This window comes from Perissodus microlepis, chromosome 1, assembly GCF_051167445.1.
Source record: "Perissodus microlepis isolate ML-2025 ecotype Zambia chromosome 1, ASM5116744v1, whole genome shotgun sequence".
Classification (NCBI taxonomy): domain Eukaryota; kingdom Metazoa; phylum Chordata; class Actinopteri; order Cichliformes; family Cichlidae; genus Perissodus; species Perissodus microlepis.
Genome location: NC_140461.1, coordinates 32,083,916 through 32,102,796, shown reverse-complemented (window position 1 = coordinate 32,102,796; position 18,881 = coordinate 32,083,916). Strand labels below are relative to the sequence as shown.

Sequence of the window (18,881 nt, the reverse complement as noted above, 5' to 3'; positions counted from 1 at the left end):
TAAAACAACAATTATGCCCATATGGGCTTGTAGCGTCATTGCCATTTCTGTCGAAAGAACACAGGCACACAAGCCCAAGGCCTCCCGGGTTGAAGGCCATTTATACACAAAAATTACGAAAGACAAAGTCAAGCAAGTCTTTTAGAGAACCCTTTTGGGCCACGACTGATATGGAACAAGATCTCTAAAATAAATGTGAGCTAAGTTAAAATGAGGACAATGTGAGACGATGGACTTTGCCCAACATAGACTGATTTGTCTCTTGATGGCCAATGCAATAACTTTAGTAGGCGATTCTCAGAATAGAAACCCCATAGATCAACCACCTAGCAACAAAAGTGGAAAATCATGCTGACCCAATTAGTGTCGACTCTCAGCAGAATATTGTTATGGCCCGCTTCATTTCACTACCATTCAGGCAGATGGCTCCCCTGGTTCTGGATGGGAGTTTTGTTGTTGTTGCTTTTCTTGTTATACTCTTCCATTAATTTTGGCTCATGGCCTAAAGGATAACTTTGGCCCCTGGGAGTGCTAGCGTAGCTCTCAGCTCTCTTTTATTCTTCCTGTATGTCTATGCCTTTTCTTTTCTTTTTAAATGACAAAATATATGGGCTGTGATCCATCTATTGAACTTTTCAAAATACATTTAAAAGTACAAGGCACCAAAAAGATTTGCAATTCTCTGTTTTTCAAAACTCCATTGTTTACTTATGATTTTTTTTTCCAGGATTTTCCAATAATGTGACCCATCAGTACAATACTGTTTGGCAGCCGACACAAAATCTCTGTACATTTTCCTTCGTTTTGAAAGCAACATTATAGTCAACACATATAAAAATAAAAAGCCAGAACTCCAAGATAGACATTCACATGAAATTCAACATTCCCAACAAGTATGAGCCAAATCACTTTAATACATCAGTATCATATCACTTCGATAAAGAGATCTGAGCTTCAAAAGCCTTGACAGACTCGACTTTTCAAACATTCCTTTAGCTCTTGTTGACCCCTGTTGTAATCACACTGCTTCATTCGAGACATTCAATGCATGTGATTAAGACAGGGAGGTGCAAGTTAAATCAGAAATCCAAGTGCAACCTTGCAAGCAGACAACACCGAGGTAGACAGCCTTTATTTGTGAGAAAGCTTTCAGTGTTTGGCGAGAGAAGAAACATGTTCATCTGACACTTTGTGTAGCAAACACAATCATGCATGCCTACCGACAGACAGTGGGTCAAATGAGGATTACTCTGCTACTGAATAATGTATTGCTACTTTAAGCATAGCAAGTGCCACATATAATTCCAACGAATGTCTCACAGTTTCCACAAAAAGCAGGCATGAGTTTACATTTGAGCTGTGATTTGACTGTTTGCTTCAGCAACGGTTAAGCCACCGTTGCCTCAACAGTCCTTTAGCCCTGTTTATTTTTTTTGCCAGTCTGTGAAGGTAATAAACATGAATACAACACTGTCTGCTACTTATTATAAACTGTGTCCATAAAACAATAGCAGACTTTTATGGCACTGACTCTCAATCAGTCCACGGTAAACAAGGCCCGTTATCAAGCCCTGCTAAGCTCAGCTCTATTCTGATGGCATTGTTATGAAACAGAGTGGGAGTTGTAGTATTATACATAGCTGCCTGTGTGTAGGCCAACTCTTTAATCAGTCACTGTAATTGCCGGGATGGACTTTGAACCACAGACATATTTGTCTCCGCTTTTCATCCATGGCTAAACAACTCGGGGCCCGGCAGTGCGCGGCTCCTGTCCCAGCCCCGCAAGCAGCCAAGCATGGAGGAGGAATGGAGGGGTCACAAGAAGAAGAAAAGAGTTTTGGCTGAGAGTGGGAAGAAGAGGGAGAGAAGAGGAATAGAGGGGGTGGAGAGGTACAGAAAAGAAGGAAGACAGCAGAGTAGAGGCGGTGAACGGAGAGGACATGATGGTACACAAGTCCCTAGTGGCAGATTGAGTGCTTTGAGGAGCCCAAACAGAGCTCTCCTCTGAATACTAAGACTTTTCATAGAGGCAACACTGCTACAGAGATGCAAAGCCTCTCCTCTGAGGCCCCTGCGATATATGGGGGCTTTCAATTGCTTGTGCAAGAGCAGGTCTAATTGGAAGCTGAGGCGATATTAGAAGGGGAGCTGAGGAAAAGAAGAGAGGCAAGGAGGGGTGCTTGATTTAAGGGCCCATTGTTTTAACAAGTACATTCTGCCTCCTCCTCCTTTCTCCTCATGGCCTCTGCTTCAGATGCCCACACTCCACAGAGTCAAAAGGCGGCGTTTAGCCCCTCTGAACGAAAAGGGGCCGGGCTTGTTTTGACACTTTGTCCTTCTTGGCTTCTGTGAAAAGGCCCTTGCTTCTATGGGCCACTCGAGTTCATTAGGAAGTGCTGCTCTTTCAGTCGCGTCCCCATTCCGGCTCCAGGTTTCAATGGAGCCTCCACAGCCCTTCACTGTTTGTTTAATAAAGACCCTTACCACCTCCACAGCTACCTCCTCCATTTCCCTCATCACAAGCTTAGCTGAGTTGGTGCCTGCAGGGTAGGGGTCCACTGACAGAAAATAGCGAAGAACAAAGAGCGTTGGATAGGATGTGAAGAACAAGCGCAAAGACATATAGCAATGGTGGGAAATGAGGGAGAAACACTTTTCCCCTGAACCCATACCGAGCTTCACCTTCATCACAGCGGCAAAGCAACCACTCTCTTGCAGGTTATGTGTGTTTGTGTGTGTGCGTGTGTGTGCATGTGTGTGTCTAGAATTAGATTTCAGCTTTCGCACTTTCGGGTGACATCACTGTGCGTCAGTATCGATGGGACAAAAGTGTGAGATGTCACTCTAGAAGGGCAAAAGCACTCTGAGATCATATGAGCCCCAAGGAAGCTTCTCTCTGTGAGTGTGTGTCTGTGTGTACATGGAGATAATTGCTGTGGGAGAAGTAAAAATGGAGTGACTATATACCTGAGCTATTACAGACAGACAGTGTTTGCACAGTCACACATCTTATACAATTGTTCTTATGTACATCAGCAAATTAATGAGAAATATAGCAATCGTGATTTGACAAAACTTTTGGCTTTAATTCAAAGGGTTTACTAAAAATAGTTCCTTAAACATTTAGATTAAGTGGCTCGAAAGTAACAAACTGACATAACTATAAAAAATTTTTGATGATTTTAAAACCTCCAAACTATCTGAAACTTTTAGTTTTATCTTTAGTGAATGTAAAACAGGATCTGTTGAGTTGACTGATTCAGACATTGAAAAATGTTACATTTCTTTATCTTGAGAAGGTCTTGGGGTTCTTTTGCATTGTGTTTTTGGTCATTATTCATGTATACAATGAGGGACAGCCCGGTCAGCTTTGCACCATTTAATTATGTCTGCACAGTGAAATACCATCACTCCAGAAACCTCAGAGTTCACTCTCCTGCTTCTATCAGAAGTACCATCAGTAATAAACGTAACAGACCCAGGTCCACTGGGAGCTCTACATGTCCATACCATAACACTGACTCTGCCATGTTTGACAGATGATACAGTACGCTTTGCTTTTCTACTCTACGCTCTTTTCTTCCCCCCTTTATTTCAGTCAACCTTGCATTCAACTGTCTAAAGAATTTTCTTCCAGAACAATGCAGGCATTTTTAGATGTTTTTTTGCTGTTTATTCCTGGTTTGCATCTTGGTGTAGACCCTCTGTATTTACACTCTCAAAGGCATGTGTTGAGTGCAGACTCCGACAATGAAATGTCTACTTCCTCGACAGTTCTTGACCTCACTAGATGTTCTAAAGGATTCCTTTTTACAGCATCTTGCCAAGTCCACAAAGATCACTCTGCAATCATCCAATTTAGTAGCCTGCCATTTCCTTTGAGGCTTGTTGGTGTTGCTTTGCTCTCAAATCCATTCTTTGTTTTGAGGATTTAAAAAATAGTTGATATGGGCATTCCTAAAGCCTCTGCTCTCTTTCTGATAGGTCTTCTAGCCTGATAATAGCCTCCTTCAATTACATCCACACTGCTATCACTGATAGAAAAAAACAAGACCGCACATTTACAGTTTCCATGAACAACTATGGAAAACTCCAGACCATTAATGTAGGTTTCAAAATGTGGTTTTAGTGTTACAGTTAGGTTATGGTTAGGTTTAGGCTGAGGGTTAGATTAGGCATTCATTTTTGACGCTTAGGGTTAAGGTTAGAGTAAGCATCTAGGGAAAACATATTTAAGTCAATGAGATGTCCTCACTAAGATATGAAAAGGAGTGTGTGTGTGTGTGTGTGTGTGTGTGTGTGTGGTTGGATTTAATTCCATAGGTGGTACAGCATATGCCTGCTCCTGGTTTCAACAGCTAGGAGGACATCAGATATGTAACAAGTGCTTCACTGCAGCTGCACAAGCCAATGGATGGACATATATATGTGTATGTGTGTGTGTGTGTGTGTGTGTGTGTGTGTGTGTGTGTGTGCGCTCATACTGTACGCACTGTGATCACAAAAGTCACCCAACTTCATTCAGCTGTCAGCGATTTGGGTTAAACTGCTGGGCATCGCTGAGCGTAATTACAGTCATAAGCCATTAATAACAGTTGCTCAGTTATGGTAAAATGTAAAAACAAAGGACAGAGGTAACAAGGATTGTGCTAGTGACAAAATTAAGACTACCAAGGAGTCACCCACAGGTACATCTTTGCAGGAAGTCTTTTAAATCCGTTTTTGGCCTGATGACAAGAACAGGAAAGGCGTTCACTTTCAAAACTCTCCCATGTATCCCTAATCAATAGAGCTCACTTTATTCTTATGGTTGTAAAGTAATTATAGAGTGAATTTGGGTGACTTTTATTTAATTTGCCTTTTGTTGTCATTTGTTTTTTTCGTGTGCTTTAAACGTAGGACTTAATGTTTAAAGAATTGACTGAATGTGCGTGGGGTCTAAGTAAACTCATATCTAACCCTAATCTTATCTAAAGCTAGAGATGGAAGCTGCGAGTGTGTGTGTTCCTAAAAGCAATGTCTGAACAGGTCGTTTGTGCATGCAGGCATGTTGAGTGAGGTGAAGAGCCTTCATTAAAGCACCTTTTTGGAGGTAATCTAAGAGACAGCTGCTGTCTCCCATCTGCAGGAGCCCCACTGGCAAACAGGGAGGGTGACTGAGTAATCTCAGAGTATAAGGTGCTCAGCAGAAGAGGAACAGAAGATATGATCTGAAAAACATCAAAAGACGCTCTGAGCTGCTTTTTCAGCCAAAACGCTATCTTTTTAGAGTCTAATACAAACCAGGTTTACAGCTTACCCAAAGGATAAAATAGTCCAAAATATGATAGGTATTAACAGAAAAGCACAATGGAAATTTTACAGTACACTGTCCTCAGTAATTTTCAGTTTACGGATTAAAAAAGGACAGTTACTTGATATGCTGTAGTAGCCATTTAAAAGTAAATTCTAGCAGAAGAAAAAAGGTATTTTGGAGTCTGCGTACAAAGAGAGATGTTCAAATCCAGATCTTCTCTGCAAAAGGGGAGAAGACATGACAAAGACGAATGGAAAGGAAGCTAAGGGGGTGTGTGTTCAAACAAACTTGGTGGGCTAAAGATGAATCTTGTGGAGTACAACAAAAACCAGAGTCACGGCTTTGACATCAATTAAGAGAAAAATCTCCCTCAATCCATAAACCGCATTGATGCCGGGCTGTTTGTGAGCTGCCAAAACATGTGCACGTGCACACACACAAACAAACTTAGTCCATGATCTCAGCGTAGTGAATGAGGTCATATTCAGTTAATAAAGAAGCATGTCTTTCACTGTTTATAGTTATTTATATCTTCAACTCTCACCCAGTCTGCTTTCTGTCTACTGTCTAAATGGTGAGAGGAGGACAAAGACAAAGTGGTTCTTCTATAGTGTTGGCAAACATTAATCAAACAGAGAAACACTGAGCTCCTGTTGGAGACCATATTCCAGGCCAGATCCATTCAGTGCTATACTATAGTATTTATTGATAACGATGTATGTGAAATTGAGTCAAGATAAACTACAGTGGCTGCATACTGAGTATTGACTGAACATGTCCCCCAGTGTGGTTCACTGATGTATTTTTTTTAAGTAAAAGATGTCCTATAGCAATGAGTAATAAACCACCTAAATCCCCCATTTTAGACCAGAAACAACATCCCTTGGGGGTTGCATCAAGAAACGCATCCAACATAAAATCGGCCACATCAAAATATGCAGGGCAGCCTGCTGTGTTGACCTCTTATTATTATTAGCTTCAGTCCCGTTGACAGTTATTATTGCACTAATACATTTGTGGGTCTATTTATCTGTTAGGAAAGCAACGCTGCCTTACACATTTCCCTGAAAGTGGAATGCAGCTCATTGATCGATCATCAGATCTTTACTTGGCATCAGCAGCCACATCAAGCAGAGGTCTCTGTATCATACGGAAACTGGAAAAAGGTACAGTACATTCCTAGTAAATCTTTAAAAAAAAAAAAAAAAAAAAAAAACACACACACACACACACACACACACACACACACACAACACAACACAACACAACACAACAAAGACATTGTCCAGTCCTCAAAACTTTGTCAGACGTTTCTCAACCCAAAAGTCAAAAGTCATTTCAAAACCATATGTTTGTGTGGGCCCTGCACTCTGCAGTTAACCCATTAGACACGGTGAGTATACGCCTGCACAAATTTCCCTTCGTGCCCCCGCTAAAGACTGAAACCATGCAGACACTGGCCACAGACAAACGTCCTCTTTTTGTCTGGAAAGAGCATCCCATGATGTCTCGGTTACCCAGATAATGCATAAGAATGAGTGGCTTATTTCAAATTCGTGGCTAAAACCAGATTTGGGGATGGCAAGAGGCCTTTCATTGATGCCACAATCATTTCACACTAATGTCTTCCACCAAATTTGACAGAATGTCATTAATGTCCCTGTGGACATTTTCCCTATGTCACAGCAAGAAAGGATGGAGAATTAAGTTACTATGGATCCGAACGTGTGAGTGTCCTTCAGAATGTCTTTGTGTCCCTGCCCCCCTCCCCTGGTTGTGCTCAGACAGTGAGTCTCCAGCCCTGCTTATCTTTCTGTCCTCTACAGCAGACCCCCGCTGAGACAGAGAAGTAGAGTTTATTACAGTCCCCAATAATCTGCAACCCCCAAGGAACTCAGATTCATACTACATGGCCTAAAAAATGTATTTTTTCATTTTCAGACCTGTGTGGTGACAGGGCATGAATTTTATGCCAGAAGAATTATAAAAGACAGCAGATGCTACGAGTTTTGCACTACTTTCAGATTCAAAGAATCACTGTAAAACAATTAGAGGTGGGAATCACCATACATCCCACGATACGATATTATCACAATACTTAACGCACGATACGATATTATTGCAATTTTTTTAAATATTTTGCGATATTCAGATTCTGTACATAAAGGTAAACTTTATCAATATTCATTTTATCTAATATCAAAGTCTCACACTCAGTCTTTCTCTCATTTCAGTCAGTTATATTGTTGACAAACTGAACGGTTTGTATTACAGTCTAGTCCAACTTAACTAAATGCAACCATCTGGTACAATTATAGCTATTCTGAACTATGCAGCCCATTCAGCAACTGAAGAATTTGAAAGTAAATTAAAACAAAATATAATTTTACATTAAATAAAAAAGTTTTAAACTTAATTAAAATAAAACATGTCTTAAATTAAAATAAGTAAACTGTCATGTTTATTGCTGCCAAAAAAAAAAAGTTAAACACATTTGGACAGTGAAGGAATGTCAGGATTCTTGCTCAGAAAAAGGATCAACATGCTCTGAAGTCAGAGCACAAAAACTTTTTTTGTAACAAAATATCGATTTCTGCTGTCCCTGTATCGATACATTATTAGCAAACAAAATATCACGATACTACACAGTATCGATTTTTCCCCCCACCCCTAGAAACAATGATGGGAACTTTTTTTGTTCCTAGCACTTAAACATGAAACTAACATTTGTATTAAAACTTTTTTGCTGTCAATGTATCGATTATATCACATGGATGACCAATTTCTCAAATGAGTCACTTGGGGTTTGGTTTTGGAGTGCAAGGATTCAACAGTCAAGCACAGATTGCGATGTGCTTGACTGTTGGACAGACAGTAAGCCTGATCTGTTCACATATGTGTTACCTTATCAGTCAGAAAGCTATGCATTCTCATTTATAAAAAGCAGAAAAAAGAAAATGTGTATTATGGTTGATTTAGTGAAACCCTAATCTATACAAACACATATCTAACATTAATATGTAGATAGAGGCAAGACTTTTGGTACTAAAACCTTTATGGTTTCCATTTGTACTTCACTGGTAGTCCAAGTGCTACTGGCCATCATGTTTGAGCAAGCTTTGGTTACATGGATGCAGACAGAAGGTGGAGAGCAAGGGAGGGCTGATATTTGCCTAAATGTGCTGAGTAACATAAGCTAGTGAATGGAAATCTTTCCATTTCCAATGGAAAGGACATGAAAATTGTGCCTCAGATATCTACTAACTATACTGAGAGTTCCCTAGCACCAGAAAATAAACAAACAAACAAAAAACTCGGTGGGTTAACCATTGTGTTTCAAGACTAGTGGAATCACAGCTAACAAAACATGTTAAAAATTCTAATTCCATAGCAAAACTGGTGAAATTCACTTGGCTTTGACAAAAATGAACGCGGTGGGTGAATGAACGCCTGAATGTCAAAACTGAAAACCAACAAACCAACATTCAAGGAGTTTTCTGCTTTAAAATCACTGGGTAAAGCACAACCCACAGCTGTCAATCATCCATCCATTTATCCAGTTCAGGATTGACACCTATTCCATAGGGCAAGAGGCGTGGTACAACCTGGACAGGTGCCAGTCTGTCGCAGGGCTGACAATCAACTATATGAAATGTAATGCAAATCACAGAAACCCTAATTCGGCTGATCTCATATTTGCTACAGTGGATGGAGCTGAATATTTTGATCTGACACAGCTTTTTATATCAGTTGCTCTTCCTGATGCAGTCCTTCCAGTGATTTGTGTCTCCTCCCAATGATGAACTGGGGATCTTTTGCATGTTAAGCATACATGTTAACCATTACACCATGGATACAAATGAAACGCTAATAAAATACATTTTAAGATCTGTCCAAACTGGACAGATCTTAAAATGTATTTTGACAGATCAAAGTCTGCACTTTAAATTCCACCAAATGTCATTACAAATATCACAAACAAAGACACACAGATCTTTTTAGCATGCTAAAGAAGCAGCAAAAGCAGAACAAGTCACAACTTTGGCACAGAGTTCCACCAGTGGATAATTTCTGCTGTTAGACTGGGAACCAATCTCCAGAGTGCTGCCAGCAGTTGACTTTGTTTGTTTGCTTGCTTGTGTGCTGTAAGACCTGACATGTGTAACACTGAATATTAGTGCGCTGAGCATAAGTGAAATGGGCCCAGAGGCAGTAGCATCATGTTCTGAAATCTGAAACGGCCCTGAAGACGAAAGCCACCCTCAGGGGTCTCTCTGAATGGAGTCAGGTCTTGCAGGGAGAGAAACCGGTGATTTATAGGAAAGCAGAGAGACACGAGGAGAAAAAGGAGAGGGGTTAGAAGTCTGACATTTATCCTTACGAGAATGTTGGAAGGGGGGCTGGGAATCAAGTAATCACAGGTTACCTCCACTGCTACCTTGGAGGTGCAATTCCATCCCCTCAGCAGCGATAGACAAAGCACAGTGGGGGTATCAGGTGGCCCACTTTACCTTCCTCTGGTGAAAGCAAAAGGCTGGCCTACACCAACCTAATGAGCTAGACCAGAGGAGGGCACACACAAACACACTCACTTAGGCCACAAAAATCATATGCACTCATCTAACACAGCAGCTCTAGTCTCACATCCATTAATGAAACTCTCAATTCCCCCGAAGCCCCCCAAAAAGCTTCTGCCAAAACAATCAAACCTTGCCAAGGCTAAAGACAAAGCAGTCGAATTTACTGACCCAAACCACGGCCACATCCTCCACATCAACCATTCCCCGTCAGAGAAAAGTCGTCTACAGAGTGGAATCCGTACCAAAAACAACTTATGGCATGCCATCAATCTGTCTCTAGGCTGAGTTATTTGGAAATATCAACGTTGCAACACCATTAATACCAACACAATTACTCTGAGGACATTTAATCAAATGTGGTGTTGGAGGCATTTTGCAAGACAAAGCCATAAATTTTTTGCTGCAAATCCATGCCTGCAGGTTGTGTGAAAAGGCCACTAGTGAGACTGCATTTAAATATGTGTGTGTGTTTGTTGGTCCAGGATGAGGAGCGGCAATGTCAAGGGACTAATCAATCTGACAAGGCAATACAGGTGGCAGGGAAGGGCACAGAGGCTGGCAGACGAAAGCAAGCATGGGGCCAAACTCCCCACCTCCCTTTTCAGGCCGCTGTTCCTCCAACTGCCACCATCCACTGGTCTTAGGATTGTTTGACTTTCTTCTCTAAACTTCTACCTGCTTCAAAAATCTGTGCCAAAATCATCTGCTGTTTGATGAAACACGAATAAAGAACAGTACAACATCATATTTTATTACCAAATTTGTGTGTGCCATGCCTGCCATAATAACCTGCTGCCAACCAACTTTAGCCATTCAGCAAAACCAAACTGAAGATGAATCCCCGACTAACTGGATATTGCAAAGTACATTTTTATGACTTGAAAAGGGGCAGGGGAATCAAATTTTTCAGACCAAATCTTTTTCTCGTATTTTACTGTCATCGTTGCCTTTCTTTTTTATCCTCTTTGTTTGGCTGCTGCAGCAAATAAGACAAAAAAAAACACTCAAGGAAGGAGGTTTTTTCTTGGATGGCTGCCCAGCTGTCAGATTCATACAGAAGCACCGTCTCACTTTAGTCCTGTTCACTTCTGCAGTGTACGGATCATCGTGTAAGAAGAGCATTTCATCCCATTCCCAAAGGGTCATGGATTTTACATTTTAATGAGGCTTTATTGCCCACACAACAGTGATTGAATGTTTGCCGATCTTCAGTGGAATGACACCACAGCCTCTGACTCAAACTGCAAGTCTGATTGATAGTTGATCAGTAAATGGAGAGGGCACAGTGGAGATCGTGGGAGTTTGTGAGGGGGTGTGGGGGGTTACTGTCCCAGAGCACATAATTAAAGAGTGTAACACTCTCTCCAGCAGACCATTAGTCCAACACAGCCTATTACTGTGAAGCCACTAGACTTAGCTGAGAAGGCATCTTGACCTCAAACACGTTGAGACTCAGTTACCCACACACTCAGTTTGATAAATTATAGCCCTGGGGCATCTTCTGTCAAATGGGACCAGCAGCTGGCCTTCATAATGTCATTTACTGTACACAGCGTAGAAATTATAGCCTTTCCCATTTTATTCATCTCCACATGAACCCATAATGTATATCTTAAAATACAACAGTCAAAAGGGAGAAACTCATATGTCAATGATAGACTGGTGCATCACTTGGACAATATTTATGGCCAAGATGATGAACATTTCATGGTTTAGACCCACTGGAATTGAATTTACTGTCCCCATATAAAGATGCATTTATCGATGTCAGGCTTTCATTCATCCTGGAGTTTCCCCAACCACTGGATGGCTGTGGTATGAGATCCTGCCCTCAAAGAGCCACTAGTCTTAAAATAATCATTCATTAAGTGCAAGTCTTAGCTGTCCGAGTCAAATTACAGTTTGAAAGCTATTTCAGAGCCTTTTCCACACTGACAAAAAAATAAATGGAAAAAAAAATAAACCAGAGAGGAAATAAATACTAAATTTTTGGGATTCCCAAAAGGAAAGTGCTCAGATTTAAAGATCTTCAATTAAAGACTGGAATGCAAAACCACTATCAAGCAGAAGAATTACAAAGCACTGGAGCTGTGGTGTTTGCTACTCGCCACAATGGAAAATGCCAACAGCAGCAGCTTCCATTCATACCCAGCGCACAATGAAATGTTTAAGACATGATACAGGCCCGGCAGGCTTAATTGCTTTATGACAGAACAAGACTATAATCAAAGGAGCGCAGATAAAGTGGGAAGGTGCGAGGGGGGTGGGGGCATTGATAACCATATCTGGAAGGATGAAAGGACCCGCTATATATAGGATGTCATCCAGGGTGACTTTTGTTTTCAATTGGATATTGACTCTTATCAGGTTGACATTTTAGATACAGTCTTCTGGTGACATTTAGAACTTGTTACAATTACACCAACCTCCATTTGATGTCCGACCAGCCAATTACAGATGTCATTTTCGCTATTCCTGTCAGGTAAATCTTTTCACAGCATGTCAGAGTGCGCAGCACCCATGTGTGTATGACACTAAGCTCAGTGTGTGCTTGTGCACGTGTCTGTTCAGACATTGCCTCTGCTGGGTCCTTGCATTCCAGCGGCTGTTCTAACATGTTGTAAATACAAGGTGTTAGAGAAACATAGAAAGAGAGTAGTGGAAATATAGCAAATACTGCTGGTTATGGTGTGTCAGTGGGGGTGTGACAGAATCTAAAATATCATATATAAACAGCATGGTTCACCTGCAATCAGGGCGCAGAGGAGTGTGATCCAAATTTGCTTCTTTCTCAGAAGTTATCAGACAAATAAGAGCATGAAGGTCACGTGGCAATTACTCAAATGGATATTTGCACAAAATAAAAGGAGATTTTTTTAAAGCCACTGTGCATCAGCTTATATGCCAGACAAAAAGCAAATATTCTCTTAAAAATAAAAACCCTTTCATAAGTTACATGACCAACTTTCAGCTTCTAGGTATCCAAGACAACAGACAGATTAGAAAAGCAACAACATCTGGTTGCTTATTCCAACATCAGCCAAGAAATGTGTCAGATCTGACAGAACATCCCCACCATTCACCCACCCCGTACTGTACCAGCCCACGTCCTCAACCTCCATAAAACACCAAACAGTAAATAAATAAATAAGACTGATGAAACCCCATTTAAGCCTAAATCAAAGCGGCACGCTAACATTTAACACACGCGCACAAAATAAACAGGGTACGTGAAGGTAAACAAAAATAAAGAAACCAAAATAAGTAATAAAAATAATAAGCTTCACATATACAAAACGAAATGAGTGCTAAAAAATGAATATATATACACATTTTCACAAGTTTCAGGTATTACCATCTAAAGGACTGCTGCTACAGATCTGTGAGCTACACAGGCATGTTTGTCAAACAAGACTTTAAGAAAACAATGAAAACACACTCGAGCACATTTTCCACTGTTTTAACCACCTACATGGCCCCTTCTCTGTTACAGGGAAAACTTGGCTGTAGTTTGAATGCGCTTATGAGAAGCAGAAAAAAAACACCCTAAAACTAAATTCTAGTGCCAAATAACAGCGGTGCAAAAAAAAAAACAACCCTCCGTCCACCTCTTGCTCGGACCCACTGACATGCAGATTCAAGCCCGGTTCGCGCCGTTGTTGTCCGTGCATTTTCTTACCTGGACTCCGGCTGAGAAGCAAAGTTAGGAGGGCGCCCCACAACACCGCTGCCAGCTGCATCGTGTACCCCGCTTTTTTGTCGCTTCTCTGGGCTTCCCTTCCCCTTCTTCCCTCCTCCTCCTCTTCTTCTTCTTCTCCTCTTCTTCTTCTCCTGTGTACAATTAAATATCAACGGGCTTCTTTTACAAGAAGACGCTCCGGCTTTCACCCTAACCTCATAGCATGACTGGCTTTTTATCCCCCTTTCTCTCGGCGACCTCCTCCGCCTCCTCCTCTTGTGTGCGATAACGCGACAAAACCGGGATTAAAAAGTTAACTCTGAGCTGAACGGCTCAGCTACGGTCTCCAACATGTTGTGCTGTGGTTCCCGACTCTGTGGACACGAAAAGGAGCTGTGGACTGTACCATGAGAAGGTTTAAGGGGGTGCTCCGTATGTATGATTCGGTTCCGCTAAATTAAAGTAAAGGTAATTTGCTGAAAATGATTTATTATTATCGTATAATAAGTTTTATGACAGAATAAAGCAATAGTCTCCCTCAAGTTCTTTCTTTTCTAAGTGTTATTTTTCTTCATACCGCTTTCTGTTCCCCTATCCCGAAAGAAATCACATCGACCAAAAAAAAAGAAAAATCTCTGCTCTCTGTGTCACATTGTAAAGTTGCGTCTTTTTAAAAGGCTGGTGGTCCACAGAGGCGAAAGAAAGAAAGAAAGAAAGAACAACAACCTGCATTTGGGGCAATGAGTGAACAGCTTTTTTCTCTTTAGGTTTCCTCATTCTTACTTTGCTTTCCTTTTTTCTTTTTTCTCTCTTTTTTCTTTAGACATTTGATTGCAGCACGGGGGAGGGAGGGGGGGACTTCCCTGTTGTCACTTCAGTCATTGGAGGCAAATGACAGAGCAGTGGTTTTTACAGTGTGGTGTAATGACCATGAGATGAGGTCATTACACAGTCATTATTCAGTAGGCCTACCACAGATTTGCAAAAGTTGCCGGGGGGAAGTAATGGCTATATTAAAAGGTAATTAATTCCAAAATAAGGTCGCTGTGGAAGCATTATTTCTTTCCCCTGAATTAGCTTACAAAACGTTCCAGTGGGGATGACATAGTTACACCACAAATTGATACCATGCAGTTCTGTCCAAAAAAAGGTCACAAAACTCATTAGGAGACACACATTGCACAACCCTGTGGTAACATGAAAGAGATTCCACCAAGCACAGAGAAGTTTTTAAACAAAATAAAGCGATTTTACCTCAGACTGCAAAACTAGATAGTATATTGTAGCAATTGCACATGCACTGAATTACATTCAGATGAGCTTGTAATCTGAAACATGTGACATGTTTTGGAAATATTTATTTATATGTAAAATTCATAAAAAGGCTGATGGTAGAAGAAAACCAGCTTCCCTCCCTCTGCAGTGATTCTCTTCTATTTTCTTCTATTTTGTTAGAAATGTATAAAAAGAGAAGAAAAAAAATCACTGTTTCGTAAATATCCCAATCACACCCTTGTTAAAGGGTCCCAAATTGAATACAAATTACATTTGCGGTGGTTGAAAATCAAGGCTAATTGTAAACTTTGTGTATTTTTTTTATTTTTATTTTGCTTCAGCCTGACATTCATTATGTTTCTGCACTGCAGAGAGAGCTGGTGCCAGCGGCGGCAGAAAAGAAGGACAAATAGCTCTACAGAAGATGCTCAGAGTGCAGAGAGTCAGTGCAGAACATGGCTTTAGTGTCAGTGAAAAGTTGTGAAAAGCTTACAGTAAGCCTCTAAAAAACACTCATGAAAAAAGCAAGGTTTGCAGCATGACTGTAACCACTGGGCACTTGTTATCTGCAGTGAGTTGTGATACTCAGAATTTTGTTGGAATTTATTATAAGAGTGTGACTGCATATTTACAATATGAAGATCAAATTTTAAACATACCGCCCAGCACACTCACATGTCCACAGTCTCTTTGACTGGAAGCAAGGCTTTAGACTCCACTTTCTAATTATGAGGCAGCTTTAGTTGGGATGTGAGCTCCTGCCTTCCTAAACAGGACATCATCATTCAGCACACGCATCCCCTCCACTCTCCTGCGGCGTATCCATCAGAGTATTACATTTCATCCCAATAAAAGTGCTCTGCAATGTCACTTATTCTTGATTCGATGCAGAGCATTTTAATGAACAATGCTTTGGACAAATGACTTAGGCTGTCTTAAGAGAGAAAAAAAACATTAAGCCACTGAACAGTTCACTCATTTATTGCTTTTGTAGATAACAGATCTATATCTTGAGATTATATTTGTGTGTATAAGACTCTGTAAGAGTATAAATATACAAGAGGCACAAATACTACAGTGTAGCACAGTGGCACATTATATAACCTTTAAGGAAACTACTTCCTTCAGAAATGTTGGAAAGACTTTGAGATGAAGGGTGGTGCTGCCACTCAAGCTATTAACAAATGATCCTTAGATGTAGCTGGATGCAAAAGGTGTATACTCTGCCAAGGCCAATACCCTATTTAGCACTTTTAAAGAAAGTAATGGAGATTTACACCAAAAGTGTGTGGGTTCTCCCTGTGCTTGTCCATCACTAAGTTACATGACATTCGACTGTGTAGCTTTTGAATAATCTTGTCAAAAGACAGCAAAAGAGCACTGATCACATACTGGAGCTCAATGTATATCATTCAAGGACCACAGACATTACAGAAAACAGTTCCTGAAACTGCAAACACCTGAGATTAATAAAAGTGATGCTAGGCCATATTCATATTGCAGCAGTCTAGCAGAGCCCAGAGTTATGGCTTGAAAATATTTCCCCTCTGTGCAATATCTACCACCAACTGTGATGACAGAGGGGGATCAAGACCTGGATGTGGTGAACTCTGGGTGGCTGGCCTGGCTGGAGCGTGAGCCTGATAGCAGCTCTGGCCCTCTTTCACTTCCCATCCTGTCTCTGTGTGAAGAGATGGAGACATTTAATTATAACCTGTGATTAATGCATCCGCAGTGGGCCGGGAGGCTGTCTCCACAGCAGCAAGGGATTTCGTTCAGGTCTCAGACTTGTCTCACAAACGCACACACTGGGAACGACTTTGTATGGTCTTGCAAGCACTTCTCTTACTATCTTCCCAGAGAACCTCATCATTTAAAGTGTCAAAATGTCACACCAGCTTTCCTCTGACTTTTATATTCTCTGACCCATTCTAGGATGCCACTGGTATCTGACACCTTTTGGCCTGTGCAACATATGGAGTGACAGTGTGAGTCTGTGTGTGTCTGTGTGTCTGTATGTATGTGTATGTGTGATGCAGGGAGAACAGCTGTGGGTTAATCACTTTAGCTTCCGCTGATAAATAAAGAAGCGTGCTGGGAGAGGACGAGGCCACCGCAGACAGAAAATCGGGCAGGTGCTCTAAGTTTGTCTTGTACTTTTTAAAACTGTGTGTTATTTGCATGTGTGTATGTGAATGTGTGTGTGTGTGTGTGTATCAAAGACACAACCTTCTTTTTTTGCCACTAGCTTATAATAAGTCTTCCCTGAGACGTATTCGATTCATTTCTTACCCATCTTCCCTTCTCTCTCACGTGTAAGTTAATATACAGCATAATAACTCGAAACAGAGCTCATAGGAAACAGAGCTCATTTTTGTCATTTTTACACCCCTGCTTTTATTAGATTATAAAGGTAAGTATTACTGTACAAATTTTCAGGCTAAGTTCTTAAACTAACTTCCTTAAACCAAGAAAGCCATTTTCCATTCATTTCAATGACACTGTGAAAATAAGCTTCCAAGGACATTAAGCTTGTTTCGCATACGACTGTGATAATTTTGTAATGTTTACTTTTTCCACAAGGTACATTTGTAGCCAATAGCTAAGAGGAACACTTAAGAAACATATTTGTAGTGCACGAGTTTGAATGCACAGCATTTTAGAACGACTGTGACTACTAATGAGACTGAACACAGAGAATAAAACAACTTTAATGAATGTGAATTATCTTTAGTGAATTATCAAAGGTTCAGCATGGACAGGTTCAGCATGGACAGTATTTAAAAGAGTCCCTTGTATAACTCCAGTTGGGAAAGTGTAGCAATTATTAGCAAAGTAGGTATATTATTCCTATGACCTCATATGGCCTGTGAAGGAGGATATATTCTGGACTTTTAACTGTGTTTTCGCATTTTTCCATCTTTTCCCACTGATAAAGAAGAATAATTTCTTTATCATGTAGAAAAGGTGAACTGTTGTGTTAGATTAAGATATCTCATTGATTAATTCTGTAGTTAAACTTCTTTTCACTGACAGAAGTTGTAGTTTCACTTGTCCAGCTTGCATGAGATCCAAGTGGACTGTATGTAGCCTGCAGTGTAAAATGAATTTGACATCCCTGATCTGAGTTTTGTTATGTGCAGTCAGTGGTGGCATTTGACACAATTTTAATAAAACAAACATGCATAAATGCCATTGAAGAATTCAATAGTTTTAAAGTCATGCAGAATATCAAAAATTTCAAACAAACCACAGTGGCAGAATCACTAAAACAGTATAGTATTGCCGGTGCATCACTACAGATGACACCCCAATTCATCTGTCAATCTCATGCTCCACTCTTCCCTCACTTGTAAACAGGACTCTGAAATACTGGAACTTCTCCACCTGGGTAGTAACTCATTGGGCTCTTCACCCTTTTCTGGCTCAGAACCATGGCCTTGGAATTGGAGGTGCTGATTGTCGTTCCCACTACTTCACACTCCAGTGCAAGCTGAAGGTTACCACCTGATGAAAATAACAGAAGCACATCGTCTGCAAAAAGCAAAGACGGAGCAAAGTGGAGACCCTCTACCACCTGGCTAAGCCTAGATTTTCAGTCCCCCAAAAAACTATGAACACAGTTGTCTCAATGCATACTCAATCATCCAGTTAAGTGTCCAAAAGTTGATTCTGTTCATCTGGATGTAGCGTTTAAAACACTACGTCCAGATGAACAGAATCAACTTTTGGAGATTTACTTTCCTTGGATGATTGAGAATGCATTAAGACATCCAGTTAAGTGACTTCTTCAGAGACTGAACAAGTCTCAAGACGAAACGTTTCTTCCACTGAAAACACTACGCCCAGATAAACAGAATCTACCTTTTGGGTATGAACAGAATTGGTGACAAAGGGCCGCCCTGATGGAGTTCAGCACCCTTGAGTTTAACTGATTGCGGACAAAGCTACATCAGTACTGGGATCAAACATGCCATACTCCTGAAGCACCCCCCAAAAGTATACCTCTAAGAATGTGATCAAATACTTATTCCAAGTCCACAAAACACAC

The 18,881-nt window shown here is 40.8% G+C and overlaps 1 protein-coding gene across 2 annotated transcripts in view; it reads right to left on the bottom strand.

Annotated features, from left to right (window-relative positions):
- lrp4 (low density lipoprotein receptor-related protein 4) overlaps positions 1-13,929 on the bottom strand; it is a 109,231-nt gene extending 95,302 nt beyond the window's left edge. For both annotated transcript variants that reach the window (XM_084952051.1, XM_084952107.1), the window contains exon 1: positions 13,556-13,929. In XM_084952051.1, coding sequence (XP_084808177.1) covers positions 13,556-13,616 — 61 coding nt within the window. In that variant the 5' untranslated portion in view covers positions 13,617-13,929. The remainder of the gene's footprint in view (positions 1-13,555) is intronic.
- Between the last annotated feature and the right edge of the window lie 4,952 nt (positions 13,930-18,881).